Source organism: Dermacentor albipictus, unplaced genomic scaffold (assembly GCF_038994185.2).
Source record: "Dermacentor albipictus isolate Rhodes 1998 colony unplaced genomic scaffold, USDA_Dalb.pri_finalv2 scaffold_19, whole genome shotgun sequence".
Classification (NCBI taxonomy): Eukaryota; Metazoa; Arthropoda; class Arachnida; order Ixodida; family Ixodidae; genus Dermacentor; species Dermacentor albipictus.
This window is the reverse complement of record NW_027225573.1, coordinates 177,369-205,241: the sequence shown is the minus strand read 5'-3', so window position 1 is coordinate 205,241 and position 27,873 is coordinate 177,369. Positions and strand designations below refer to the sequence as shown.

At 47.4% G+C, this 27,873-nt stretch overlaps 1 protein-coding gene across 4 annotated transcripts in view; it reads left to right on the top strand.

Annotated features, from left to right (window-relative positions):
- Positions 1-27,873, top strand: part of LOC139052117 (uncharacterized) — a 131,363-nt gene that overhangs the window by 71,932 nt on the left and 31,558 nt on the right. Inside the window, exons 2-4 of one of the 4 annotated variants that reach the window (XM_070529213.1) lie at positions 5,576-5,687; positions 5,743-5,928; positions 7,000-7,441. The exons of the other annotated variants lie outside the window; for them this stretch is intronic. Coding sequence (XP_070385314.1) covers positions 5,576-5,687; positions 5,743-5,928; positions 7,000-7,214 — 513 coding nt within the window. The 3' untranslated portion in view covers positions 7,215-7,441. Of the gene's footprint in view, positions 1-5,575; positions 5,688-5,742; positions 5,929-6,999; positions 7,442-27,873 lie in introns of those variants that run through there. 4 annotated transcript variants of the gene reach the window in all.

Sequence of the window (27,873 nt, the reverse complement as noted above, 5' to 3'; positions counted from 1 at the left end):
CTAGCCCGCACATGAACAGCGAAGGCCAAGATCGGCCGGATTCGCTTTGAATTTAACTGGCGATAACTTGTGCCAGTCCAGTTTGCTACAGCGGCGGCGTCGGGAAATGCAAAAACTGGCCCGAACATCTGCTTCTCCGCAATGCACGGTTGCTTGACTACCACGTGATGACGTTCTGCCAATAGAGGCGCTGGCGGTGTGATAAAACTAGTGTTCCAGCATATTGTCCCGTAGGGAGCATAGTTGCGCATAACATTTCTGGCGCCGCTAGCACAGCCATTCGCCAAGCGCTATCACGTGGTGCAAAATGACGACATATGTTCAACTGCATCGCTGCGAAGCCTACTTCACGGGCGTGGCGCCGACGCGTTCCTGTCAGTGCCATAGAAATTGCTATCAGGGGACCGTCGAGCGTGCGTTGCAGCAATCGGCTCCGGGTTGCAGTTACTGTACTCGACGATATTAACCCTTTGAGGGTCGATTTTTTTCGCCATGTGTGACCACCCCTGGTCGATTTTTTTTATTGCACATTTAAATTCTTCAGATGGACCTATATCGAAAAAAATTTACCGCAATTTTTCTAGGGTGACCGTAAAGTGAGGAAAAATTTTTTCCATTGGCATATATGTACTCTTTATTCATGAAAAAACAACAAAAAATAGCAAATAATGTTCAAAGAATTTTAAAAAATGGCGCATTCTTATATACAATATCCACACGAGAAAAATACACAAGAAGACTGCGCACACAAAAATTTTTCGCAAGTCTCAAATGTTCCTCTTGCACTAATATTTCTTCAGCGTGTGGTAGTCCTTGAAGCATGGCTCCACACAGAGCGGTTTGTTGCACTCAGCGCACATGCACCTTGTGTCCTTGCGATATTTTTGCTGCCGAGTGGTGTTGGCGCATACGTGGCGCCTCCTCTGGGTACTGCTTCCCTGAGCAGCCGTGGGAGGCAACTTCAGAATAAAGTGCCAAAAAAGGAAACGCATGCACGGCGGCATCCTTCGTATGCGGACTCCTGTGAGTAACAAACGAGCGAGTAACAGGCGGTCACCCTTTGAGTGATCAGTTTAGTGATCAGAATAGCCACCAGTTTTGCGAGCGAAAGAAGCCGAAGCCGCATGCGGAACAAAACCAAAACTAACCGCCGCGCGCCCGCGAGGGCGCCAATGCGCTAGCGGTAGCAGACGCTCCGGAGCAAAGAAAGAACTATACAACGAAAACCGAAAGAGATAGACGCGAGAAAAAAATTTCATGTATTCCTACGTAGTGGCCGCACACGCCAGGCAAGAAAAAGTTAAGAAATTAGCGCGCGTTTTAAACGTACAGACGGCGCCGTAAATATACGGCGTCGACCATTTTCGGACCTGTTCGCGGCGCCGTATATTTACGGCTACGACCCTCAAAGGGTTAAGATAATGACTTTGGTGAAGTGATACGAAACAGATCATTTTGCACTTGAATTCCAGTATGATGGGGTGCAGCGCACCAAACTGCACTAACCACAGGGAAGGTGGCAAAGCTTTTTACGCGGTGCCATGCAGCCGGACGGTCGAGACCAGCCGGCTGCGAAAGGAACCAGTATATGCGAGGTGCGTTCGCCTTGTTTACGGAGGTGAGTTCAGCTTGTTTGCACTAAAGCAGCATTTATCTCGAGTAACACTCCTGTGCACACTGAAAGGCGTACTTCTGGCATGAGAGGTCATTCTCTTGTGCAATTATTGGCGTATACATGCAGTGGGACACAGACGCGGGACAAAGAATGAACGACACGCGTGTATCGCGCTGCAAATATTCGCCAAGAGTATTAACTTACCAGCTCGCCCAATTCGCTGCGTTGCTTGTGCGATTGTTCTCACTATGCGGGTCTAGAACAATGTGTTCAAAAGAATAAATACTAGAAGATTCAATTTGCCCTCTGCAGCCTGATATTTCTCTACGCTGTTCTTTTTTCTTTTTAAAAATTTTTTCTCGGCGTTATGATTTTTCATGCAAGGTCCAATGATGAGCTGGTGTTCATTGTTATGTAGTAAGCGAAAATATCGGGCGTTCTCACTGATGAGACAGCTGTGATAGCTTCAGCATTTACCACCCGCCATATATGTTGCTTGTTCGATCAGCCTTAGTCGACGTGAGGAATGTGAAATTTTTTTGCACGTTTATTAAGCGCTGCGTTATAGTAAATTAACCTGAGTAGTATGAAGAGATAAAGAAAAAAAGTGTTGTTATTTACAGTCTGCAATGTGTGAATAACTACTTTGCAAGTTTGCCATTTTATGTGATTAGTGCAATAAAAATAACGTGTTGTTGCTATTATTAACTTGTTGCCTTTCCAGTAGCTTTCAGTTCTGGCCCCCAAGGCTCCAAGAACCAGCACTCATCCCCTGCTGTCACCAACCATTGCTCAGCCATTCCCTTGTACGAAATGAATTTGATCTAGAAGCTTGTGCATCTTGAATCTGTTTCCACTTGCAGATTTGCTTCTACTAAGCAGCTGTTGAGTTTGCGGTATGAATCGTAAAAGTAAGCTCTGCATAAAATGCGCGCGTGTAAACATTTGAAATGCAGTTACATCTACGTGTCTGCACCGCATATATCGAAAACGTGCAGCTGCTGTGAACGGCGGTTAGCGATGAATGACGGTCACGGTTAACGGTCACTTACTTAACTGCAGGCGCAATAGTTCTCTTGGCAGCGATCATTATTCGTCTGGTTTCGGCAGCCAAAACGTGCTCACGTAAATGCGCACCACACGTGTGTAAAGTTTTTTTCAAACACCCTTTAAACCATTCCTTGCCTTCCTGCCTCCACAAGAAAATTTCATATGCTTTCTGAACAATACTGCACCGGTTTTTGTTGCATTGTAATGCGCGTCTGCACGCGAACTTTTGAGCTGTTCGAGCAAGGGGCGTAGTCAGGATTTTATTTCGAGGGATTGATGGCAGGTCCTACTCTTTATATGTACGTTCGTGCGTCTGTTTGTATATATGCGTCTATATATTTACATACAAACTGAAAATTTCGGGAGGGTGGCACCCCTCTATCTACGCCATTCGTTCGAGCTTAGCTTGAATTAAAAAGTGCCATCTTGCTCAGCGCCTGCGAACAATTGTCTGATATAGCGCGCGACCAGCAGACAAAAAAGCAAATAGAACACCGCGCGGTATTTGCCTCCTGCGCGCACTAGGAGTGGTTTCACTGCAGAGCTGAAACATAAAGCGGACCTATGCGCAACTCTCCTCCCTGCGGGAGCAATACAGGGACACTAAATAAAACAGACGCGCAACTCTGCTACCTTTGGTAGCATATACAGTAACTCTAACACGCATCAAAAAGCAGCGCCCTCGAACAGGCTCCCTACGAGTTAGCCACAACGAAATAAAGTTATTAAAGAAAACTATCGTGATCGTGCTAGTGCTTCATCTGCCGCACCACGGCCGAAGTAACAAGTCGCATTTAACCCACCGTGGTTGCTCAGTGGCTATGGTGTCGGGCTGCTGAGCACGAGGTCACGGGATTGAATCCCGGCCAATGCGGCCGCATTTCGATGGGGCCGAAGAGCGAAAACACCCGTGTGCTTAGATTTAGGCGCACGTTAAAGAACCCCAGGTGGTCGAAATTCCCGAGGTCCTCCACTACGGCGTGCCTCATAATCAGAAAATGGTTTTGGCTCGTAAAACGTCATATTTAAATTTTTTTAAGTCGCGTTTGGTGCTGGAAACAAGCTGTGATAGCTGTTGTCTTAACGTAGATAAAACGCACGGATGTTTCCCTTTTTTTTTGCCACGGAACCTATCAACACAAAAGCAAATTGACAACGTAAGTACAAAGGCATACAAATGTTTAGAGGTGCGTTCTGTTTCGTCCCAGTCGCCACATCCTTCTCCAATGAGCAGCAGGTAAACATGATACTGGCCTTGGGAGCTGCAAAAAGTAACAAGAGGAAGGGCGCGAATGCCTATCAGTCATGAAATTGTAGCGGTAGACCAAACGCATCTACTATCATCAGAAATTAGGAAAACCGAAGACAAACCTATAGCTTCAAGAAACAACGGCAGAGGACTCCATCTTTGAGTCTACGCTCGGATGCTCTAATATTTATGGTCTCAAACTTTCGTGCTAGCGTACGAGACGTGGCCGCCCAGGTACCAATGTCCATGTCATCGGTATGGAGGATTCTAAATGACGGCTTTTCACCCGTACCACCTTAACGACAACCAATGCTTGGAATAGAGGAACCTGCAGAATTGTGTAGATTTCCCTAAGTGGTCCTAACAAACGCCGATGAGTCATCGGACTACTTTGAGCAACAGCATGTGCACAGATGAGGCCAATTTTCGCAGAAACGCCAGGTAAATTTGTTATATGCGCACTGGTGGAGGGACTCCAATTCATACTGGATTAGGCGCACTCGGCACCAGTGTAAGTGCTAGTTCAATGTGTGGTGCGGAATTTACGCCGGTGCTATGATGGGTCCTATCTTCTTCGATCCCACACTGATTAGAGAGCGTTACGTGGATAAAATCCTTGAAGGAGGGGTGGATGAGTTTCGCAGCGAAGTCCGGCTGTCACGTCTTCCACTTACGTGGAATCAGCAAGATGGGGCACCCGCACGCAGCAGCAGCCGAGCACTAAACTGGCTGGATACGACTTTTCATGCGCGATAGATAGGAAGGCATGGGCCTGCAAATTTACCAAACCCGCCGTGGTGGCTCAGTTGCTATGGTGTTGGGCTGCTGAGCACGAGGTCGCGGGATTGAACCCCGGCCATGGCGGCCACATTTCGATGGGGGCGAAATGCGAAAACACCCGTGTGCTTAGATTTAGCGGCACGTTAAAGAACCCCAGGTGGTCAAAATTTCCGGAGTCCTCCACTGCGGCATGCCTCATAATTAGAAAGTGGTTTTGGCACGTAAAACCCCATACTTTTTTTTAATTGGCCGGCTAAGGCCCGTATTCTGAACGTTCCTCACCTCAGACCATTTCCTTATCTTACGTGAGGAGCCCTTCATGCCTGCTTACCTCAAGGAGCTTTTTCAGGGCTCCAGCGTATTCTAAAAGCTTCCTTCAACGTTCCTTTCGAAAGGGCCTCCTCAGTGAGGAGTACTTCACGAGTCTTGGTTCGAGGGTAGATTTGAAATATTAAATAAACATTCACTTTCAAGCCAGAATAAAGAATATATGTAATATTTTGTTATGCGCATCAATAAATGTTGACGTGCGCACTGCTATTTTGCTAGGCAGGTGCACATGTTCTTCTGTTTTATTTAACTTTCTGCTTTTTCGGCAGGCAAAAATGTTGGTCTAGCAACATTGGCGACAATCTTCTGACCGCTTCTGACCACGCCACCACGCTTCTGACTTCTTCTGACCAACGCCTCGTTTTGACAGATTGTGATAGCCGCGTACGTAAAAATATGCCGGGGAAGCTGTTTTACAGCGACGAAGAAAAAGATCTAGTAACAGAGCTTGTGCGTAAGTACAAGTTCTCAATCGAAAAAAAAAAATCTGACACCGTGTCACTGTCGAGAAAGATGAAAGCATGGGATGCATTGACTGCCGAATTCAACAGCGCAGAAAATATGCGGCCGCGCACTGTCGCACAACTAAGAAAGCTATGGGACAACCTAAAGCAGCGGTGGAAGAAAGAATGGACAAGCAAATAAGGGATGCCATGGCTACAGGTGAGATTGTGCTACTCTAGCGTTTGCTCTTGTGTTCGAGCCACTGCTATCGCAGGAGGTGGGCCGCCACCGAAACCTGTGGACGAGCGGCTGTCGCAGATCGAGGCTGCAGTTCCGCATCTTTCGGAACGCGTCAAGAACGCGTATGATGGCGACCGACCACCATCAACGCAACCTGCCGATAGCGTGGCTGACATCATCGCCGGAATGACGCAGAGCAACCCGGAGGACAGTGACGATGGTCAGTGACGACCGGCCGCTATACGTACTATTACAGTGTGTTTCTGTGACATTGCTAGGTTTGATAAGTCGTTGTGCATAGCTCACCGATGTATGCGGTGTGTCGAGACAGCTACAACGCACCTGCACAGAATGCCGCCGAAGCGTGCATTCAATGCTGTTCTAATTATGCAGCGACCAATTATTTCACGCAAACGGTAAAGCCTCGCTTTCACCGATTCCAACAGTTTGTGGGATCTGTTCTCTTCACGGTGTGGAGTAAACAAAAAAAAATAATGTAAGCAGAGTGAGGGGAGATGCACTGTGTCATGTTTGTTTGCATGGCACTGCTAATTCGTTGTGATGTTAGAATTATTGTACATACCAGCTAAGCTGAGCTGAGCTATATACATATATAATTGGTAACCCATATCTTGGTAACACCTTCAGAATGCAGAAAATAATACACGCATAAATATGCAGAAGTTCTTATTCCTGGGTATTTGTCTGCCCAGTATGTGCATGTTTTCTTAAGCTGTGAAACAAATACCAAGCAATGTTATGCATGCGAACAGCGACATCACTCAACACTTACTGAAATTTCATCTTTCTTAGGCACTGCCTAAAACAGTGCGTACCATATCTACATGTAGATAGATGTGGCAGTATAAACATGTAATTTTTATGTAACAAATAAGCCACAGTGCCATAATAGTACTCCTAACCCATACATATCCGTGTTTCCTTATTGTGTAGCCTTGTGCATGTCAGTTTTTCTGGGCTCTTGAATGCATGAGTACTATACGAAACCACAATGAGAGCCAAGTGCAAGAGGAAATGTGCAGGGTCCGCTATTTTCTTACGTATAAGGACCATGAAATAAGCCACTACCACAATCTCCGTGGCCTACCGCTTAGTTTCTATGAGTACATATTTATCTTCAACTGTAAGCACATGAGATGGCCAAATAAAGCACAAACAGCGAGCACTGGTATTCAGACAATTTTTATGTTATAGTATAACAGAACACTAGATAGCAGCAGACTAGATAATTGTATTTGTGTTTTCTAAAAATGCATTTTTATTTTTGCAGATCGTACCCTGGAACTAAGCAGCACTGAATATTTGTACGTGGATTATGCGAATGCAACATCCCCGTTACCAGCAGACCCTACTGAGACCTCATCTGAGTCTGCGCAATGCAGACAGCAAGCCTCTCAGCAGACTCAATGCACTACAACCCAGTCAGCATCTCAAGAAACAGCGGTTAGCCGGCGTGCATTATTGCAGCAGACGCTATCCACTTAACTGGAATCCCGGCTGCAAGCGTTGCAGGATGAAAGATGCCAAAGAGCCACAGAGCACAAAGCCAGAATGAGTATGATGGAAGAGGAACATGGATGGAAAAGACTGCAATATGCTGACGAGGAGAAGAAAAGAAGTTCTTTGCAGAGGATGCAGTTGCGTCTTCTGAGGGCTAAATTGAAGGTCTCCTCAATGAGAGCAGAAGTTCTTGCCAAGCAACTGGCTGGCGATGAGGCAAAGAGTAACTCTCAATAAACAAGTTGTAACAGTTTTTAGCGTAGTGTTCCATTGCAGCCATTACTCAATCAATCAATCAATCAATTTATTTCAGTTTTAAGGACACTTGGTTGGTACAGACAAAAAGCCATTCATCAGGCTTGACGAGGTCTGCACCCCCGAATATTGGCAGACAAGGCGCATAACGAATACAGCACGCCTACATAAATGAACCGAACAGTGTAGAGAAGTCAGGTGTGTGTGCGTTTACGGCCCTAAATCAGCTGCTATTGTCATAAATACTAGTAAAAGAAGCATAACACAAATCATTGTGTAGAAACAAATAATAAAATAAGAAAGAAATACGCTTGAACACACGACAGGGTCACATGAGTACATGAATACTGCATGAGATTACACACTCGATTGCGAAAGCAAAAAGCACCGATAATTAGAGCGTCACAGTAAAGCAAAGAAGACAATTAGGTGTGGCATTGTGTTATATTTGAAACTCTGAATTGTTAAGCAGCGCAGGTAACTGGTATTTTAACATCTGAGTGCCGTACTTTGTATTTACAGATAGGAAACAAGGTATACACATAAGACGATGAATGTTTAGATATCCTGTAATAACACACCAGTGGTGCCATGAAGTAATAACGGTCTGTCGTTTTCTCAATCTATGTCCCTGTTCTGGTGAGCTGCAGTGCTAGAAAAGCGTCTCTCAATGAGCCGCCTTCGCAGCTGGTTGCCACGAGGAGTGTCAGCTGGTGCAAGCCCTGGTTCACTTGCATCCTCTTCATTTCCATTCAACCAGAAATCACCCAATTGAGACACCACGTTATGAAGTGATGCACATGCTGTTATTATTGCACATGTCCTCTCTTTTTTTGTCTGCAGCTTTGTCTTCAGGCAGCCAAACCACCTCTTCCAAACTCCAAATGCTCTCTCTACAGAGTTCCTCGTTTTAATTTGGCTCTTGTTGTATCTGCACAGAAGTACACAAAGTTACAGCAGAATTAGTCCAAACAAATCAGTCAGCCTGTCAGGTCACAGATGAGCTTAATTCGAATTTTTTGTATACACACATCCGACATACATTCCTATCAAAACTGGATGTTAAGTAGTGTGTTATGGCACTACATAAAGTGCATGGCAGCTTTTGAGCAGCATGTAACAAAGGGTACACTTTCCAGCTGCACTGTTTCGTGCACAAAGCACTTTCTTTAATTTATATCCTTTATTTCAAGTGGTGCATGTTATCTATGACACTCACCATAAGGTACATGTACACCGCCAAACTGCACAGAATCAATAGAGCTGATGAATTTAAATATGCATCCTGCCTTTTTTCTGCAGCTGTCTGGGGGTATTTCAGGGGCGGCATGAGGTACGACAGGCAAGCGTATCCCTGGTCTCCCAGAAGCATGCCAGACACAGTTCCCCTCCTCGTATGATGTCATCACACGACTGTTTTCAAAAATTCGGCTGTCGTTAACAGAACCAGGCCAACCTGCAACAATGTCAAAGAACTGAAGCTCGGGTCCTGTCACAGCCTGGAACAGAAAAAAATGTGATTTTAGAAATACTGCGTACTTCTGCACACAATAAAACTTCAACACGGAATGAAGAAAACGGTAGTGACATACATTCATCATCATCAGCCTATGTTTATGTCCACTGCCTCCCCCCCCCCCGGGACGAACGCCTCTCCCTGCGATTTCCAATTACCCCTGTCTTGCGCTAGCTCACTCCAAGTTATGCCTACAAATTTCCTAACTTCATCACCTCACCTAGTTTTCAGTCCCAGTCAGGATTTGTCAGTGTCTGCCGTATGCACTCCAACCCAATTTTATTCTGTAAATTTCCTTCTCATGATGATGGCATGCATTACTTGAGCTATAAACAGTTTACACGTTAAAATGACACGATTGCACGACAGGAAATTAATACACGGGACAGACTCGTCTGCAGTGTTTCTTGTTGTCTGGATCAACTTACCCAGAAAAACGTATTATATCGTTCAATTAAACTTGTGAAATACACGGTACGCACACCTACTCATCGTGCAATAATATTTTAGCTACGTCGACATGTCACTAACGCGCAGAAGTTCGCGGGCGTCAATCAACGAGATATTCCTTGAAAACAAGTAAAAAATAGAACGCCCACAACTTACCTGAAAATTTATCGAAAACACGCCTTTTCGGTGCCTGTACACTTCTGCGTTGTCTCCTCCGGGACTGTGCTTCCCCTACCAAGCACACAAGTGGTGTCAAACGCAGGCACGCACCCGCATCGCTTTCAGTGCATGGCCAAATGGCCGCCCCCCGCTAATGAATATACCAGCGTTCGGTGCTCTCGTAGCCGTTCATTTAGGCAGTTTCAAAGCGATCAAGGCAGAAAGCTTCCCGACATGCATTACCAACAAGCCCACAATGCAACCCTTGCTAGCATCGTTCAAGCATCATGGCTCCACCTATAGTCCCCTTCTGCACTGAAGTTAAAGGTGCGTCGATCTTTCAGTGGAATGCCAGGGGTCTATGGACCCGTATAGCAGACTTTTGCCAATTCATATTTCCAAGTCCCTTCCCCATACTGGTCATTTGCGAACCAAATACATCAACTCCACTCAGACTGTCCGCTTACGAATCTTTCGTCTCGTCCACATGCGGTGCGAGCATGAAAGTAATCATCTACACCCGTACGGACTTTATAAATGTTGCTAACGCGGGAGAGCCTCATGACGACAACCAAATGTCTGCCTGAATGTCCAAAAGAAGGATGTGTCATTTGCACCTATTGGAGCCCACATATCCCCAGCGGGTCACTTTGACGGCGAACGACTTAAGAAAATATTACTAATGAAAACTGACCCCTGGATTATCGCAACTGACTTCAACGCGCATCACCAGCTATGGGGAAGCGCTAAAATGGACTCCAAAGGCAGGAGCTTTGCCTCCTTTGCTGCCGACCATGATTTATGGTGTGTGTATGACGGCAGCCCTGCGAGGCACGACCTATAGTAACTGCTTGGACTTAAATTTGGTGTCACGGCGCTTTGACTCGAGCATCCATTGGTTTACGGGCATAGAAACACTTGGAAGCGACCATATTCCAACATACATAAAGATTAGAGGAGTTGAGCAACGCTCCTCTGCTGTCTTGCGTACAATTGACTGGTCAAAGTTTAAGAAGGATGTGGATAACGCCTGTCAGAAAGGCCTTTCCCACACTATCGAAGATGCAATCTCAGAGGCACTGAAAACATCCATCTCCTCGCTTACAAGCTAAGCAAGGCGAACAGACTTGGGCATGGAACTGGAGAGGCTGCGTCCAACACGCCGACAGGCACATACAAAAGAAAGTCCAGCGCCGTATGGATAAATTGCAAGACGAGCGATGGAAAACTTTCCGTCAGTCGCTTGATCCGCGAAAATTGCTCTCGCACATATGGATAACGGTTAGGTGTCTCCGCTCATCTCCGAATCAAAGGAAGGCCTTTGCTACTCTGGCCCTCTACCAACTCCGATCGGAACTTCAAGTGGGTGAAGAGTTCTGTGCACGGGTTGCTAGGTCCGTGGCCATCATTACTGACGCCACACTGAATGACATCTCTGAGGTACGTGTACCAGAAATGACCGCTCTATTCTCACTCCAAGAGCTCGATGATGCATTGGTGACCTGCAGACGTTCTTCGTCATTAGGACCTGATGGCATCACGTATGCTGCTCTATGTCACCTTGGACATGACGCACGTGATGAGCTGCTCAACTACCACAATGAGTCTTGGCAGGACGGCGCCGTTCCTAAACAATGGAAATCGAGCCGCTTGATCCCCATTCTAAAACCTGGAAAGTCTCCGCTTGAGCTCTTATCATATGGTCCGATTGCGCTTTCGAGGTGTGTCGGCAAATTGATGGAAATAATTATTCTTGCTCGCTTGGAATGGTGCCTAGAGCAATCCGGACGGCATGACAGGGTTTCTTCGAGGTCGCTCGTCCATCGACAACGTCATTGACATCGTAACCTGGGTCCAAAATGAAAAAAGCCTCAAGCGCCTATCAGTAGCACTTTTTCTAGATAAAAAGGCACATACAACAACGCCGCCCATGAAGCCATACTGAACTCACTTAAGGCTGTTGGAGTTGGGGCCGGATGTATCAATGGATTCGGAACTATTTGACTGAGAGGTGCTTTTTCTTACAAACGGAAGACGGCCCAACTTCAGAACATCACATCTGCAGTGGTGTGCCGCAGGGTGGAGTGTTGAGCCCTATTTTGTTCAACCTTGTCCTGGTAGGACTAGCACAGTACCTACCGCAGACAGTTCATGTCTCAGTATACGCCGACGGCATTTGCATTTGGGCCTCTGCGGTGACTCGCCCTCAGGTACGAGCCAGGCTTCTGCAGGCAGCAACCATGACGGCGTCGTATCTCCGAGCACAAGGCCTTAGTGTGTCTACTGAAAGTGTGCATTGGTTGGCTTTACGCGCAAACAAATGTCATTGTATCCTGCTTCAATCTATGGTCAAGCTGTATCCTATGTTAAGACGCATTGCTTTCTGGGTGTCATCATTGGCCACAACCTCTCCTGGAGCCCTCACCGCGTCTATATGAAGTTAGTTGCCATTGCCCAGGTCTTCAAATTTCTCTGCGGGAAAAACTGCAGTACACCAGTGCATTCTATGATGCAGCTGTACAGGGTACTGTTTCTCAGACTGCTACGTTACACTGTACCGGTGTTGTCAAATGCATGCAAGACGAACTTTCGCACTTTGGAGAGCCTACAAGGTCAAGCCCTACGCAGGTGTTTCGAGCTGCCTCGGTGCACTTCAACCGCAGCAACAATTGCATTCGCGGGAGACCGTATGATCCCGACACATGTAGCTGTCGACTCTCTCCGAGCACACATTCGCCATCAGTCAAGGATCCCCCATCATTATTTGGCCTCCCTGCCACCCAAAAGTCCTCAAACGACCTTTTCAAGTGTTATTAGCGCCCATCAAGAGTGCATACCGTCATCTTTAACACCAGCGGCGAAGGCTTCACTTCCCCTGTGGTGCCTGCGACAGCCTCAAGTGAGTTTTGCTATTCCTGGAATTACAAAAAAGTCCAATCATCCATTGCCAGCACTGAAGCAACTTACGCTCCTATTACTGCACCAGACATATCATGACCACATACATATATATACCGATGGTTCGACCTCACCTACCAGCTCAACTGCGATAGTCACGGCCACCGAGACACCAATCTCAGCTCCGGTAGACGGTACTGCGACGTCCTCCAAACGCAGGGCAGTACTCAAACAAACATCTGAATCGGGAGCGTTGTCTGCAGAAGTCAGCGAGATTAAGCAGTTTCATTGGGCTGGCAGACGCCCTCAAACAGGTCACCACTAGCGTCGCTTGCCTCAGTGATAACGTTCCCCAAATTCAGGTTGCGCTCGGGGACCCCAACAGGGGCCTCGGAGCTCTCGCAGATCGCATCGACGCCATTGAGGCGCGAATGGCTTCATCCGCCTCCGTCGTACAACCGCTAACCGTTCCCGCCATACTAAATGAACCTACACTTCATTATCCCACCAGCGCGGCGACAGGAGGACCCATTCTGTGCGCAGGCCTAACTGCCTCGTTAGGTGGTAGTCCGCCAGGTCAGCCATAATGGATAGATTCAAAGAGAGTTTTCGCATTTTGCAATGGAACTGCAGAAGGTATTCTAACAAAAAAGCCCCTCTGCAGCAGTTTTTCAGGTCTTTGCGAAACCTCAGGTCATTGCTCTCCAGGAAACATTAATCTCCGCCGCCTCGCTCCAGGGATACAGGGCCGTGTCGGGCCGGCCCGGGGGCGAGGGATTTGCACCTTGATCGATAAACGGCTAACTTATATCACCCACGAGCTCAAGCTGGCGAGGGGTAGAATCGAATATGTCATGGTGGAGATCCTGCTCGACGTTCCGCAGCGGAATCAGCGCAGAAACAGCGCGTTCGTCTTCAATGTATACAGCAACCCCAGAGACTCGCGCCAGCAGTTCAAGACCATTCTCAAGAAGGCGACCAACTTGGTCGGCCCTCGGCCCTTCTTCGTCGTCGGCGACTTCAACGCACCATATGGCATCTGGGGCTACGTCTATGACACTACCAAGGGGCGCAACCTGTGGCAAGACGCCAACGAGATGGACCTCACTCTGGTCACTGACAAGAATTTTCCTACGCACATTGGCAACTCCATCACCCGGGACTCGACACCCGACCTCGGCTTCATGAGGAACGTCGAGGACGTGGGTTGGGAGAACACCGCCATGGAGTTCAGCAGCGACCACTACATTCTCGAGACCTACTTCAAGGTGTCTCGGAGTAGGGCCAGGGAATTCACGTTCATCAATTGGAACCATTTTCGCAAGTTTCGTGACGAACCCGGGCGAGCCAGGGCACCCGTCACTATCGAAGAATGGCGTGAAGGCATCCGGAACAACGCTTCCGAGCCACCAAGAAAGTGGAAACAGATCTCGACGTCGAGCGGATGGACAGCAGGCTCGCCCACCTGATCGAGGCCAAAACCGCCATGCTCCGCCGATGAAATGGTCAAAGGCTCAATCGCAGACTCCGAAAGAAGCTTTCGGAGCTCAACAAGGTCATCGAAGACCACTGCAAGACGCTATGCCAGCTGCAGTGGAACGAGCTCTGCGAATACATCGACGGACAGATGCGCAACGGCAAATCCTGGGGTATGCTGAAGCACCTTCTCGATGAAAGCGGCTCGAAGTCAAATCAAAGGCATACGTTAGCCCGGGCCCTTCACGAAGCCACCAGGTCTAGTCGCAAAACTATACGGAAGTACCTGCCTTCCCGTCGCGACGGAGATCCGTCGACCCAACTACCGGACTACCGAGGCCCTCCACGCCCCGAGCTAGATGAAGACTTCTCCATTGCCGAGGTCAGACAGGCCATCTTCGCGCTCAACCGCAAGTCTGCGCCGGGTCCGGACGGAGTCACCAACAGAATGTTGAGAAACCTCGACGACACGTCGATTGTCTTTCTAACCGACAAGATAAATGAGTCCTGGAAGAGCGGCATTGTACCTGCAGATAGGAAGACGGCTTGCACGGTGCTCGTTCCCAAGCCCGGCAAGGCCCCGAACATCGAAAACTTGAGGCCGATTTCTCTGACCTCCTGCGTTGCCAAGTTCATGGAGCGCGTCGTCCTCAACAGGCTTAACGGGTACCTCGAAGACAACAAGGTTTACACGTACAACATGATCGGCTTCCGCGCCGGACTCTCAACGCAGGATGTCATGAAACTAATCAAGCATCAGATTGTGGATGGCCATTCCAGAGACGTCAAGGCTCTGCTAGGTCTGGACCTCGAGAAGGCTTTCGACAGCGTGCTCCACACCTTCATCGTCAAGACCATTTCAGACCTGGGTCTCGGTTCCAGATTCCACAACTACGTCGGCTCTTTTCTAACTGACAGAAAGGCCAAGCTTCGCATTGGACACTTGCGCTCCGAAGATGTGCCCCTCGGAGGGCGGGGCACTCCTCAGGGTGCCGTCATCTCCCCAACATTGTTTAACATCTGTATGATTGGTCTTTCCGAGAGGTTGGCGCGCGTCGAGAACGTCCAGCACACCATTTACGCCGATGACATCACCATATGGTGCTCCCGCGGCTGCGAGGGCAGAGTCGAAGAAGCCATGCAGGAGGCGATTGACGTGATCGAGGAGTATCTCCGCCCCACCGGACTTCGATGCTGCCCCGCCAAGTCGGAGCTCCTACTTTACAGAAAAGAGAAGAGAGGCAGACCCAAAGATTGGAAGCCAGTCTCTAAAAGCAGCATCAGAATCCGCACTTGTGACGGGGGGGTGATACCCAGGGTCGACGTTATTCGGTTCCTGGCCATGTTCGTCGAATTCAATGGTGGGAACAGAACTGCTCTCCGCAAGATCATCGCAAAGACGGACAACGCTTTCCGCCTCGTTCGCAAAATCGCAAACCGGCATCGAGGCGTGAAGGAAAACAATCTTCTCAGGCTGATCAATGCCTTCGTACTCTGCCACCTCAGGTACACGATTTCTATGCACAACTGGCTCAGGGCGGAGCGAGACAAGCTCAACGTTCGTATCCGCAAAATAGTCAAGAGGGCTCTCGGGCTACCCATCAGGACCCATACCGAGGATCTCTTGAAGCTGGGGGTACATAACACCGCCGAGGAGATTGCCGAAGCCCAAGAACGCACGCAACTCAGTCGCCTGGCCACCACAGCGGCAGGTAAACGCATCCTCGAACAGCTGGGTTACCACCCTGCGGAATTCTCGATGGTCAGTACCCCGATCCCTAGGTGCATTCGAGACAAGTTCGTAGTGGCCCCTGTGCCCCGAAACGTGCATCCCGTCCACAACGAGGGCAGACGCGAGGCCAGAGCAGCAGCCATCCTCAAAGAGAACGAGCGGCACGACATTAGCGCAAGCTTCGTCGACGCCGTGGAGTACAGTGACGGGAAGACCTTTGCCGTCGTTGTTGTTGACTCGAGCGGAAACATTTCCAATAGCGCCTCGATTCGCGCTTCAGACCCCCGAGTCGCCGAGCAAGTCGCCATCGCCCTCGCCCTGCTAGACGGTCGTGGGTCTGAAATCTATAGTGATTCCAAAACGGCAGTTAGGGCTTTTCAAAAGGATTGCATCGCCAAGGAAGCTGTTCGTCTTCTTAGCGGCTCGAGTCCACATGCTCTAACAAACCATTCAATTCACTGGTTTCCCGCTCACGTAGGATCGGTCGAGGATGCTCCCCCGAACCTCAATGAGTCTGCCCATGAGGCTGCGCGTGACCTCACCGACCGCGCTTCCTCTCTAAGGAGCACTGACTCCCTTCCTCTCTATGGTCACAGGGACGCTCTCACTACTCAAAACGAGATTGTTAAATATTTCTACATGTCCAGAAGGGTCTTTCCACCCCCTAACACCAAGTTGAATAGGGCGCAAGCCGTTTCGCTTAGGCTCCTACAGACCAGCACATATCCGTGTCTGTCCACTCTCCACGAGGCTTACCCCAACGTGTATCACGACGACGCCTGCCCGTCCTGCGGCCTGACCTCCACTGTACCTCACATGCTCTGGGAGTGCGGGTCGACATACCCCAAGCTCATCAAGGAGGAGTGGGACTCGCTTCTGCATAGCCCCGCTTTAGAAAAGCAAATCCTGGCCGTCCGGCGTGCCCGCGACCGGGCCGGTGGGCTATACCTGCCAGTCCCGACGTGGGACTAGCCGGGTGCGCGACGAGTTTGCGTCCTCGTTCGACCTACAATAAAGTTTTTTCACTCACTCAGTCATCATGAGCATGATTTCGTCAACTGGCGCACCTTTAAACACTACCTACGCCAGATTTTCGCGAACTCGTCTGTCCGCTCCGATATCGCCAAGAAGAAGCTTGCTGAGCGTGTTCAGCCCTCGGCCGACTCTTACACTTCGCACATAAAGGACGTCCTCGCCCTCTGCCACAGCATGAACACCTAGAGGGCAGCGAGTGACCGTGTCCGCCACCTGCTCAAGGGTATTAGGTCTGTGGCATTCAATGCTCTTGTAGTGCTGAATCGCACTACCGTCGCAGACATCATCATTACGTGTCAGCGTCTCGATGAGCTTCATATGCTCCGCCTACACCCTCACACATCTTATTTCAAGGCATTGAACGACAGCGACGTAGGTGCCTTGATTCACTCCATCGTCCATGAGGAACTGCACGCCCAAGCTTCGTGAAACCCTCCTGAGGTCCATCTGATGCCTCCTGGTGGCGGCCTACGCCATATCGTGAAGGAAGAGATAGCTGCCGTGATCTGCCCGCAAGGGCTGATCCCGCACCCCATCCCTACACCAACATACGCTCAGGTTGCGTCCATAGTGCCACCCTCCCAGCAGCCACCACGACAGGCACCTGCACCGCACATGTCCCTGAATATCATCACTACAAGACCACCACCTGTTTCGTCTTACAACGCATGGAGCCCACGTCGACCGGTTTGCTACTACTCCAGTGGCATCCATGGCCACATTTCAATATTTTTATGACACCGTCAGCAAGATGAAAGACGTGGCTTTGACGGGTTTGAAAGAGGTGAGTTTTCTGGCCCTGTACCAAAACATCGGCGTTCTTGCTACGATAACTATCCACGACGTTCCCCATCTCCACAGGACTTCAACACAGCCGGTTCATTGTGTTTCCCGCGTCGTCACTCTCCATCACTGATGCGGCGCTCCTCTTCCCCTCTTCGACCAGCTACTTCATCCTCCGATGACCACCCGGAAAACTAAATGGTGCAGCTTCAGGAGGGAAAGCTGCATCCTTTGGACAATGTGAAACTCCTCCGGAACGCCCGTCAAAAGTACTTTTGGTGTTTGTTGAAGGTGTCCGAATCGAAGCCTTGGTTGACACAGGTGCATCGCTTTCCGTTATTAGTACTGACTTGTGTTCTCAATTGCGAAAAGTGAAGACACCGTATAATGGCCCTCCAGTGTGTGCACTGCGTGTGTCTTCATTGATGGCATCCTTCACCACATTCAGTTCGTCGTGCTGTCTATATATATATATATATATATATATATATATATATATATATATATATATATATATATATATATATATATATATATATATATATATATATATATTATATATATATATATATATATATATATATATATATATATATATATATACCCCCTCTGGACAAATGCTAACTATCCGCTTATGCCTCTTCGCATGTTTTCCTCTGAGCAGTTAGAACAGCTATGGCGTCTGTCATCGTGTTACTTGCTGTGTGCACACTGAACTCCTTCGAGTAGGGGCAACTCACTGGGGCGTGTGCGTTAGTTGGTCAGAGAGCCCAGCTATCGCCATTATGAGCTCGCCATCGCCAAGAGCCGCGGAGCGTCCTCGCTTTGGCAGGGCTTTGTAGCTATCTGCACTCTTTGCACAGGGCTTTGTAGCTCTCTGCACGGTGTCGAGAGTTTTAGTCACAGAAGCAAGTGTCTAAAAACTGGATGACCGCCTAGTGGCGTTCGACTAATTTCATCTTGCAAAGGCCCCTAATTTGGTGGCCAAGTGCAGTTTCCAGTACAATATTTCGTTTTGGTGATGCGTTCAAAGTTGGTATTTCATTTATAATCCGCTTTCCTGGAGGCTTCAACTCGCAATGACTTGGACAAAGACAAGTTGAGTGCTTGGTTAAAGCACGGGGAGTGAACTGTGTTTGGGGCACCCCGCTGAATTTTCGACACGACACGACATAGCTCTGTCACCATGATGCTGCAGCCAACTGTCGCTTTGCCAACGCACCTGCTGAGGTCGAGTTCTAGGTAGCGCTTGCAAATATACCTCAACCTGGCTATCTGGTTTAATGGGAGAGTAGTGAATCCGGTCTCGAAAACCGGTTATCCGGTTATCCGGATTTTAAGAAACGGATATTGAGGATATCCGGTATAAATAACCGGTTAGCCGGATATTCGAATATTCGTATATGCTAGATTTTCCTGCTCAAATTAATCCAAGCGCAAGTGAATTTAATTCAGCTTCTATGCATTTGATCTCAGCGCCAAATAATTTATTCTGAAGATGCATTTGCGGAGGTGTTCTAGGAAGTTCAAAATAATGACGAAATGTTATAATTTTGCGCCGACCAAACATAACTGAAGAGCTTTCTTGTAGAGCATTTTCATGGGGCTGCAGAAATGCATTTCCCGCGTGAAATATCATCGAAATATCACACTGATATGGACATTACTGCCGTTAACAGGTCGTGCAAAACGTAGCTATTTGATGGCTTTGCTGACACGCATTGAAACAAAGGGGCATCCAGCATCAAACTGTTTATTCGTAAGCTGAAAAAACAGGATAAAAAGAGCGCCACGTGACCTCTCATTATTTTGTTCTTTAGAAGGCCCGTTTACATGAATATCAAATGAACGAGCTTCGAAGAATCTCTGCGATTATAACCATGTAACGCATCTGAGATCACGTGCAAGAGGGTGTTATGGGATCTCACGTAATATTCGCCAGCATATTCCTGATTCCCATTCATATTGGCATGGGTATCAAACGATCGGGCTTCGAAGCAGCTCTGTGATAGTACCCACGAAGGGTACGCTAGACCACGTGGTGAATGATGTCACGTGACCTTGCGTAACTTTCGGAAGCCCACATGTGATTCACAAACAAAGTGAGATGAGTGTCCAACGAATGGGAATCGCAAGTGCTATGCGATGTTACGCACGTAGCGAACGTCAAATCACGTGGGTTACGCTGTGCCGTGACCTCACGTATGTACTCTTTATCGCGTGGTCTGACGTGCTCTTCGTGGGTACCATTGCAGAGCGTCTTTGAAGAAAGTTCCTATAATATCCATGTGAAAGGAAGTTAAAAGAAATGAAAAATATGATTGGGAAGCACCCATGGGCCCGCGAAAGTTATGTAGGGTCACATGATACCCTTCGCCAACTGGTCTGGGCTTCGCAACGTGGTTACCACAGTATAGCTTTAGATTTTCCCGTTCGTTTGATATCCATGTCGGCATGGCTGGAATTACCCATGCTCTGGCTAAAGTTACGTGATGTCACGTGACTCTTTTCCACGTGGTATGAAGTACGCGAACCGCGTACCGTCGCAGACCTTCTTCGAAGCCCGATCATTTGATATTCATGTGAGTACGGTTGGGGATCATGCATGGACTAGCGAAAGATACGTGAGGTCACGTGACCCCCTTTACCACGTGATTTGACGCTAACTACATGTACACCATCGCATAGCTTTTGATTTTCCCGTTCGTTTGATATACATGTCGGCGTGGTTGGTAATTACCCATGGCGTGGCTAAAGTTACGTCATATCACGTGACTCTTTTTCACGTGGTATTAGGTACGCGAACAGTGTGCCACCGCAGTCCTTGTTCGAAGCCCGATCATTTTATATCCACGTCGGTGTGATTGGTAATCATGTATGGGCCAGCGAAATGTACGTGAAGTTGCGGGACAGCGTCTCCCACGTGATTTGACGTTCGCTACATGCGTACCATCGCATAGCTCTTGCGATTCCTGTTCGTTTCACACTTATCTCACTTTGTTTGTGAATCACATGTGGGCTTCCGAAAGTTACGCAAGGTCACGTGACATCCTTCACCACGTGGTCTAGTGTACCCTTCGTGGGTACTATAACAGAGCTGCTTCAAAGCCCGATCGTTTGATACCCATGTCAATAGGATGAGAATCAGGAATATGCTGGTGAATCTCACGTGAGATCCCGTAACGCCCTTTTTCACGTGATCTCAGATGCGTTACGTGGTTATAAACGCAGAGATTCTTCGAAGCTCGTTCATTTGACATCCATGTCAGCGGGCCTTGTAAAGAACGAAATGATAGAGGTCATGTGACGCTCTTTTCATCCTGTTTTTATCAGCTTGCGAATCAAATGTTTGTTGCTGGATGCCCCTTTGTTTCAATGCATGTCAGCAAAGCCATCAAATAGCTACGTTTTGCATGACCTGTTAACAGCAGTAATATAATGTTCATATCAGTGCGATATTTCGATGATATATTGCGCGAGAAAGGCATTTCATTAGTCCCATGACAATGCTCTATAAGAAAGCTCTTCAGTTCTGTTTGGTAGGCGCAAAATTACAACATTTCACCATTGTTTACAACTTCTATAACACCTCCGCAAATGCATCTTTGGATTAAACTCACTGGCGTTAGGATTAATACACGTGGTGCAAAGAATAAATTATTTGGAGCTGGGATTAAATTGACTGGCGCTTCGAATAAAATAGCTGGCGCTTGGAGTAATTTCCAGAGTAAACCTGTAGTACTATTTTAGAAAGCACAGCAATTCGGAAAGATTATAGTAAAGAATGAAAGGTAAGGAGGTTAACGAGACAGGAAAGCTGGCTCGCGCGAGTGGCTGCGAAAATAACTACAAAAAACTAATAGAAAGTAGAAAGAGAGGATATTTGGGTGGAAGTACAGATGGACAAATACCAGGGTATCCGAATATGCTGCTATCCATATATCCGGTTACTAATAACCGAATAACCTACCGAATAACCGATCACTCCGGTTATCCGGTTTTCAAATTAGAAATACCGGTGAATCGAATAACCGGATAACCAGCTTTTCTGCAAACCGGTTTGATGTTGCTGCACTAGTTCTAGGACTTGCAGCATTTTTAGAACATGTTCACCAAGTACTTTCTCTGTCGGGATAGGCCCAGTTACGTTGGTGTCTTCAGCATCGCTGTCACTGCATGGGTCGTCGAATTGGACGAAGTATTTTTGTACCATATTCTTGGGCACGTAGCAGCGGCGTGAGATACATCGGCTGTTTCATCGATCATGATGCTGTAGACGCGACTCGTGCACCTACTGAATAAGTGCAGCAAGAGCATTGTCTCTGCAACGCTTGATCAGTTGTTCCTGAGTCGTCCTGCATGTGGCTCGGAATGATGTGCTGACAAGGTGCTTCTGAAGTTCAGTGTCCCCGCTTGATAATAGAAAGCTCAGAATCGGACTGAAATTGCCTTTATTTGAATTCAATGTGGCCTCATTTGACCGCTCAAGAAGTGTTCCGTCGCCTCGGTGTCCACGAAATGGTATATTTTGGCGTCCTCGTAAAACAATCGACTTTATTAATGGAAACAGGAAGTTTCGATTGCAGTTCACTGCATGTAAACGATGAATGCAAATTCGGTTAGCCACACCTCTTTCAGGTGCGTGGACACATGTCAGGAGGTCCTTCCCTGCCTGGACTGCTTCTTTGTGGTTCCAGATTGTTTCAATGGCAGGAAGATAACCATCTTTTCTCTGCAGTGTTGCAGAAGACTTGAGTGGCTTGGTGACCAGTTTTTGAAGGAGGAATTTTTCTGGTATACTCCCATTGTGCCGGTTATGAAAAAAGGCGCAGTACTTGCAGTATAAGCCACTGCGAGAATCGGAAAGGGCAGGCCACTTCAACTGCCTTAGGTGTGGCTGACTGACGTATCGCTTGTCACTTTGTAATTTTTCCTGTGAACTGAGTATAAAAAACTGTAGTTATCCGGAGAGCAGCAGTGCGTTTCCAACAAATGCCGCTTAGTGTAGATAACGAGTTGTCCGCCGACAAACTTTGCGATGCTCGAATGAGCTGGCACCAACAAAATGGCAAACGTCCTCGAGCAGGTGCTCGAGCACATCACGTCCAATCCTGCGATTTGGCATTTTGATTACAGGCAGAAGCTGGGTGTCGACATTCGCATTGGAGAGGTATCGACATGCTAAACCATGCCGACCCGGGAGGAACACAGACATTCATGTTTTTGCTTACGTTGACAGCGTTAGGTAGATTGCTGATAAGGCGACTTGTTCAGTGCCTTCGACTGCAATGTGTGGGGCTTTAGTAGGAGCAGGAGCGAAGAACTTATCGATCTTTTGCAAACATGCTCTTGGCATTCTGCAAAAGGCTTTATGGCTGCAAACAAACAAAAATATCGTCGAATATTTTCGATGCCTTATCATAAGCAGCAATTGCGAGCTTTGTGTTTTAAAATGCATATCACTCGACTGCATGAGCTAGCGCTCAGGATGGGGATGCAACAAAATTATTGGATCACGTTTGTCCCAACTGAGGTACGCATTACCGTTGTCATAAAGCACATTATGTTTGTATTGCATGCATTCTAAACAAGCGTACGTTAGAAAGGTGAATCAAATATGCACAACACCAATGTGCGAGGAGTGTCATCAGCTTTGTGCAATTACAAGCTTAGAAGCGCAATGTTTCTTTGTGTGGGCGATAGCGTTTGCTGAATAATTTAGGCAGCTTACAAACACTGTCTTGCAACAAATATGGTTGGGTCTTCACCAGATTTGTCTTCCGCAACAAATCTGGTTGGGTCTTCAAAATGACTGGAATCCATAAAGTGGCGGACGCTCCGAACAAATTAGTAAATTAGCCAGTCGGATTTGGCTGTGGAAGTCAAAGCGCAAACAGAACGTTGCCGGGCGAGGTTCGTCGATGCCGCATAGCATTCACATTATTAACAATGTTCAGAGCACAGCACATCTCCTGTGCAATTGTCCTCACCAGAGGTCTGGACATTTCATACATGAGATAATACTAGTTTCTAAGTATACTCATTCCCCTGGCTTGAGAGGAGGTGAAGGGCAGTAGTCTATCTTGGAGATGATTAAGACAGGTAGTTTCCCGGTGTTACGAGAGCCGGAGAGGGGGAGGGGCGTTCCATTCAGCTAACCGAGTTGCAGCATGGCCACTTGCGAAGATTGTTGCCTCCGATGAACGACGAGGAACCATAGGAAAATGTAACTGATTAAATTCATTATGAGACAAAAACGATGAAACAATACAGCAACAGTTGCTGAGAACAAAAGGGCGGACGCTGATGCTGGTTTCGATACCGCCTCTACCACCGCCCTCCCACCCACTTGGGTCCGCCACTGAGCGTGGACGCCATCATTCTTTTGCAGGCGCAATACAAGATCCGACATTGGCTACCAGAAGTAGTTTCTACAGGCGTCTTCACGTTGTCGGTGAAATGCCCGTAGGGCAGCCAAAAAAGCACTTAAAAAATTGGTTAGTTCCAAAGTAGGCCCCAATCACCCTTGAGTAATTCACTGTTTCTGCAGCTGCGTATGCAGGAGAAATGTGGTAATAATTAGGCTTTATTCATGAAAGCTAGGAACCCCATCGTTTTGATGGAAAAGAAAGCCACGTGCACTGGTCGGAATGGTATCGCAGGTTCCGAGGTATTTCCTCTCAATTCATAGTGTCCACAGCGGTACGATCCTCTTTTCTCGCTTACTAAAACCGGCGGTACGACATTAGGGGACAGCATCAGGTCGCGCACCCGACCCGCCCCCGTTAGCCCAGTGGCTATGGCTTCGGGGTGCTCGAGCTCGAGGTTACTGGTTCGATCCGGGCCGCGGTGCCCAGATTTCGAATCTAAAAGCACCTGTGTATTTAGGATTAGGGGTACGTTAGAGTACCCCTGTTGGCTAAAATGAATCCGGATACCGCCACGCAACGAGCCTGGTATTCGGATGACTGTTTTATCGCGTAAAAATGCGAGAATTAAATTTTAGTTCTTTATAATGCCGAACCTTACCCGCAAACCTTTTTGTCCGCTTCGTTCTTCACATGAGGCGCGCACATACCTTTGCAGGGAGGCTGGAATTGAAAAAAAAATCTGGAGCTGTATAACGTAAAATTATTTCAATATGTTTTTATTCCAATCTCCTGACGTCAAATTTGCGTAACCGCCGACGCAAGCATCGGGCGGTCACCCGCAGGGTTGTCTGAACAGACCAATCAAATGCTCCCCTTGTTCATAGGAGGTCACTATTGTTTGCTTGAAAAACGAATAACATTGCCTGCAGTGAGCGGCTTGTCTTATCTAACTGGCTCACAAGAGGCGAGGGGCATGCTCAAGTGGAGAGGGATTCGATGGGGCCGAGCCACTGCACTGAATATCGATAATCAGATGAAGAGGGTGGTGCCGGCGCCTGCGATTGGTCCGCTTTCTCTTACTTAGCTTGCGGTGGCTCGTCGACAATCGCGGCGGCATGAAACGGAAGCTTAAGAATGACGCTAAAACGGATCCTCAGCAAAGAAGAGTAGGCAGAAAGAGGTCGTAAACATGCCTAAAGTTCTGGAAAACATTACACGGCCACGCAAAAAGTGCCTCTTTGCGGAGCCGACCTTGGGACCACTCCACCTCGAGGAAGAAGAGAGCACCGGTCCCCCTCCCCCTCCCCCATAGAGCACCCCTTTTCTGCCGCAAGGCTTGGCCTATCAAACGCAGAAATAAAGACGTATTAACAAAAAAAGTTTTATTAGACGCAAATAAACCCATGCTCTCCGGTAGGAGCGAGTAGCCAGTGCCGGAGCGATCGGCGCGATCGGCGGCAGCCATCTTTTACTCCTTTCGGAACGGGGCAGCCTGCGGCTATTCCGAAGATAATTCAGTTTTGTTCTGCGTATTAATGCATCTTTAACGCGTACGCGTCACTTTGACGTGGTAAGTTTTTGCGGTTTTGTGATGTCTCGTGAAAGGCAGGTGAAGTGGGTGCAGCCCGAAAAGTTTTGACCAATAGCCGAGGGCTTATGGCAAAAAGGCGTCGAATCAGAAATAACTATTTTTGTTTCGCTAGGTACAATTATGCATAATCAGTATGTGCACGTCATATCAGATGGGGAGCTATCGCGGTTTTTGTGACGTTGCGTGACAGGCAGGTGAGGGCGGGGGGGGGTCCAAACCCATTTTTCACCAATCGCGGTAGGCTGATTGCAGAATTGGAATAGAGAAGTTTGGAATAGTTTTACGTTATAGCGCCCCTGGTGTTGTATGCGCCAAATCCACGATCTGATTGCACTCCGTAGTGGGGGACTGTGGACTAATTTTTGCCACCTGTGGTTATTAAACATGCATCTAAATATAAGTACACGCGCGTTCTTGTATTTCTAGCCTATTAAAATCTGGCCTCGAGCCTGTGACATCGATTGCTGCAGCTCAACGCCGTAGCCACTTAGCTACCGTAGCGGCTGCGCTGTAATCCACCAGCTTACTGTAAAACACGGTATAGTGCGAGTCAGCAGACGTTTGTTATTCGCAATAAGAATGAATGAACAGCAATAAGTTACTGTTATGTGTACAGCATAAAAAGGAAGACATTAAAGAATTGAAGAATAGTATAGGCCCATAAGCTTTGTTTCAGTATCATGTAACATATTCAACAAAAGAAAGGAGTCAGACAGGGAAACATAATCTCTACAACTCTATTCATTCCGTGCTCGGCAGAAGTATTCAAGCTATTAAACTGGGAAGGCTTAGGAGTAAGGATCGACGGCGAACATCTCAGCAACCTTCGGTTTGCCGATGAAATTTTTCTATTCAGCAACAATGCAGATGGATTACAACAAATCATTAAGGACCTTAACAGAGAGAGTGTAAGAGTCGGGTTGAAGATGAGTATGCAGAATACAAAGATAATGATGAATATCCGGGCAAGGAAACAAGAGTTCAAGGTCGCTAGTCAGCCTCTAGAGTCTGTTAAGGGATACGTTTACCTAGGTCAATTAATCACAGGAAACCATGGTGACAAGGAAAATCATAGAAGAATAAAAATGGGTTTGATCGCATACGGCAGACATTATCAGCTCCTGACTGGAAGCTTACCATTATCAATGAAAAGAAAGGTGTGCAATCAGTGCATTTTATCAGTGCAGACATATGAGGCAGAGACTTGGAGACTGCCAAGAAAGCTTGAGGACAAGTTAAGGACCACGCAAAGAGCGATGGAACGAAGATTGCTAGGCATAACGTTAAAAGACACAAAGAGAGTGGTTTGGATCAGAAAGCAAACGGGTATAGCTGATATTCTAATTGACATTAAGAGAAAAAAAAATGGAGCTGGGCAGGCCATGTACGTAATGCGTCGGTTAGATAACCGTTGGACCATTAGCGTCACAGTATGGGTACCAAGAGAACGGAAGCGGAGTCGAGGATGGCAGAAGACAAGGTGGAGCGATGAAAATAGGAAATTAACGGGTGCTAATTGGAATCGGTTAGCTCAAGACAGAGGTAATTGGAGATTGCAGGGAGTAGCCTTCGTCCTGCAGCGGACATAAAACATGATGATGATGATGATGATGATGAATTTCCATTGGAATCAGGGCAAAACTTGACTTCATTCTAACAAGAGAACAAGCTGCATTAAGGAAGGGATGTTCTACAATGAAACCTATCCATGCCATTATTCAGGTAATTCAAAATCTGCGGAGTACAATGAACATCTCTATATGGCTTTCATATAATTTGAAAATGCATTTGATTCAGTAGCGATACCAGCAGTCACTGAGACATTGTATAATCAAGAAGCACAGGAGGTATACGCCATATTAGAATATGTCTGCAATGATTCCACGTCTACCTTGGTTCTCCACAAGAAAAGTAGAAAGTTACGTATCAACAAAGGGGTCAAGCAAGGAGGCACAAACTCTCCACCACTATTCCGTGCATGCTTATAAGAAGTATTCAAGCTGTATTAGATTGGGAAGGCTTAGGATTGAGGATCAACGGCGAATATCTCAGCAACCTTCGGTTTGTAGATGACATTGTGGGGTTTAAGATTAACATGCAGAAGACGAAGGTAATCTTTGACAGCCTGGCAAGGAAGCAAGAATTCATGATCCTCACTCGGCCTTTAGAGTCTGGACAGGAGTATCTTTAACTAGATCAATTACTTACAGGGGACCCTCATCTATAGAAGAATGAAACTGGGTTAGCGTGCATACGACAGCTTACCAATTCCTTACTGGGATCTTACCAATCTTACCGAAGAAAAGTGTACAATCGTTGCATTCTACCGATGCTAACAAATGGGGCCGAAACTCGCGGGTTAACAAAGATGCTCGAAA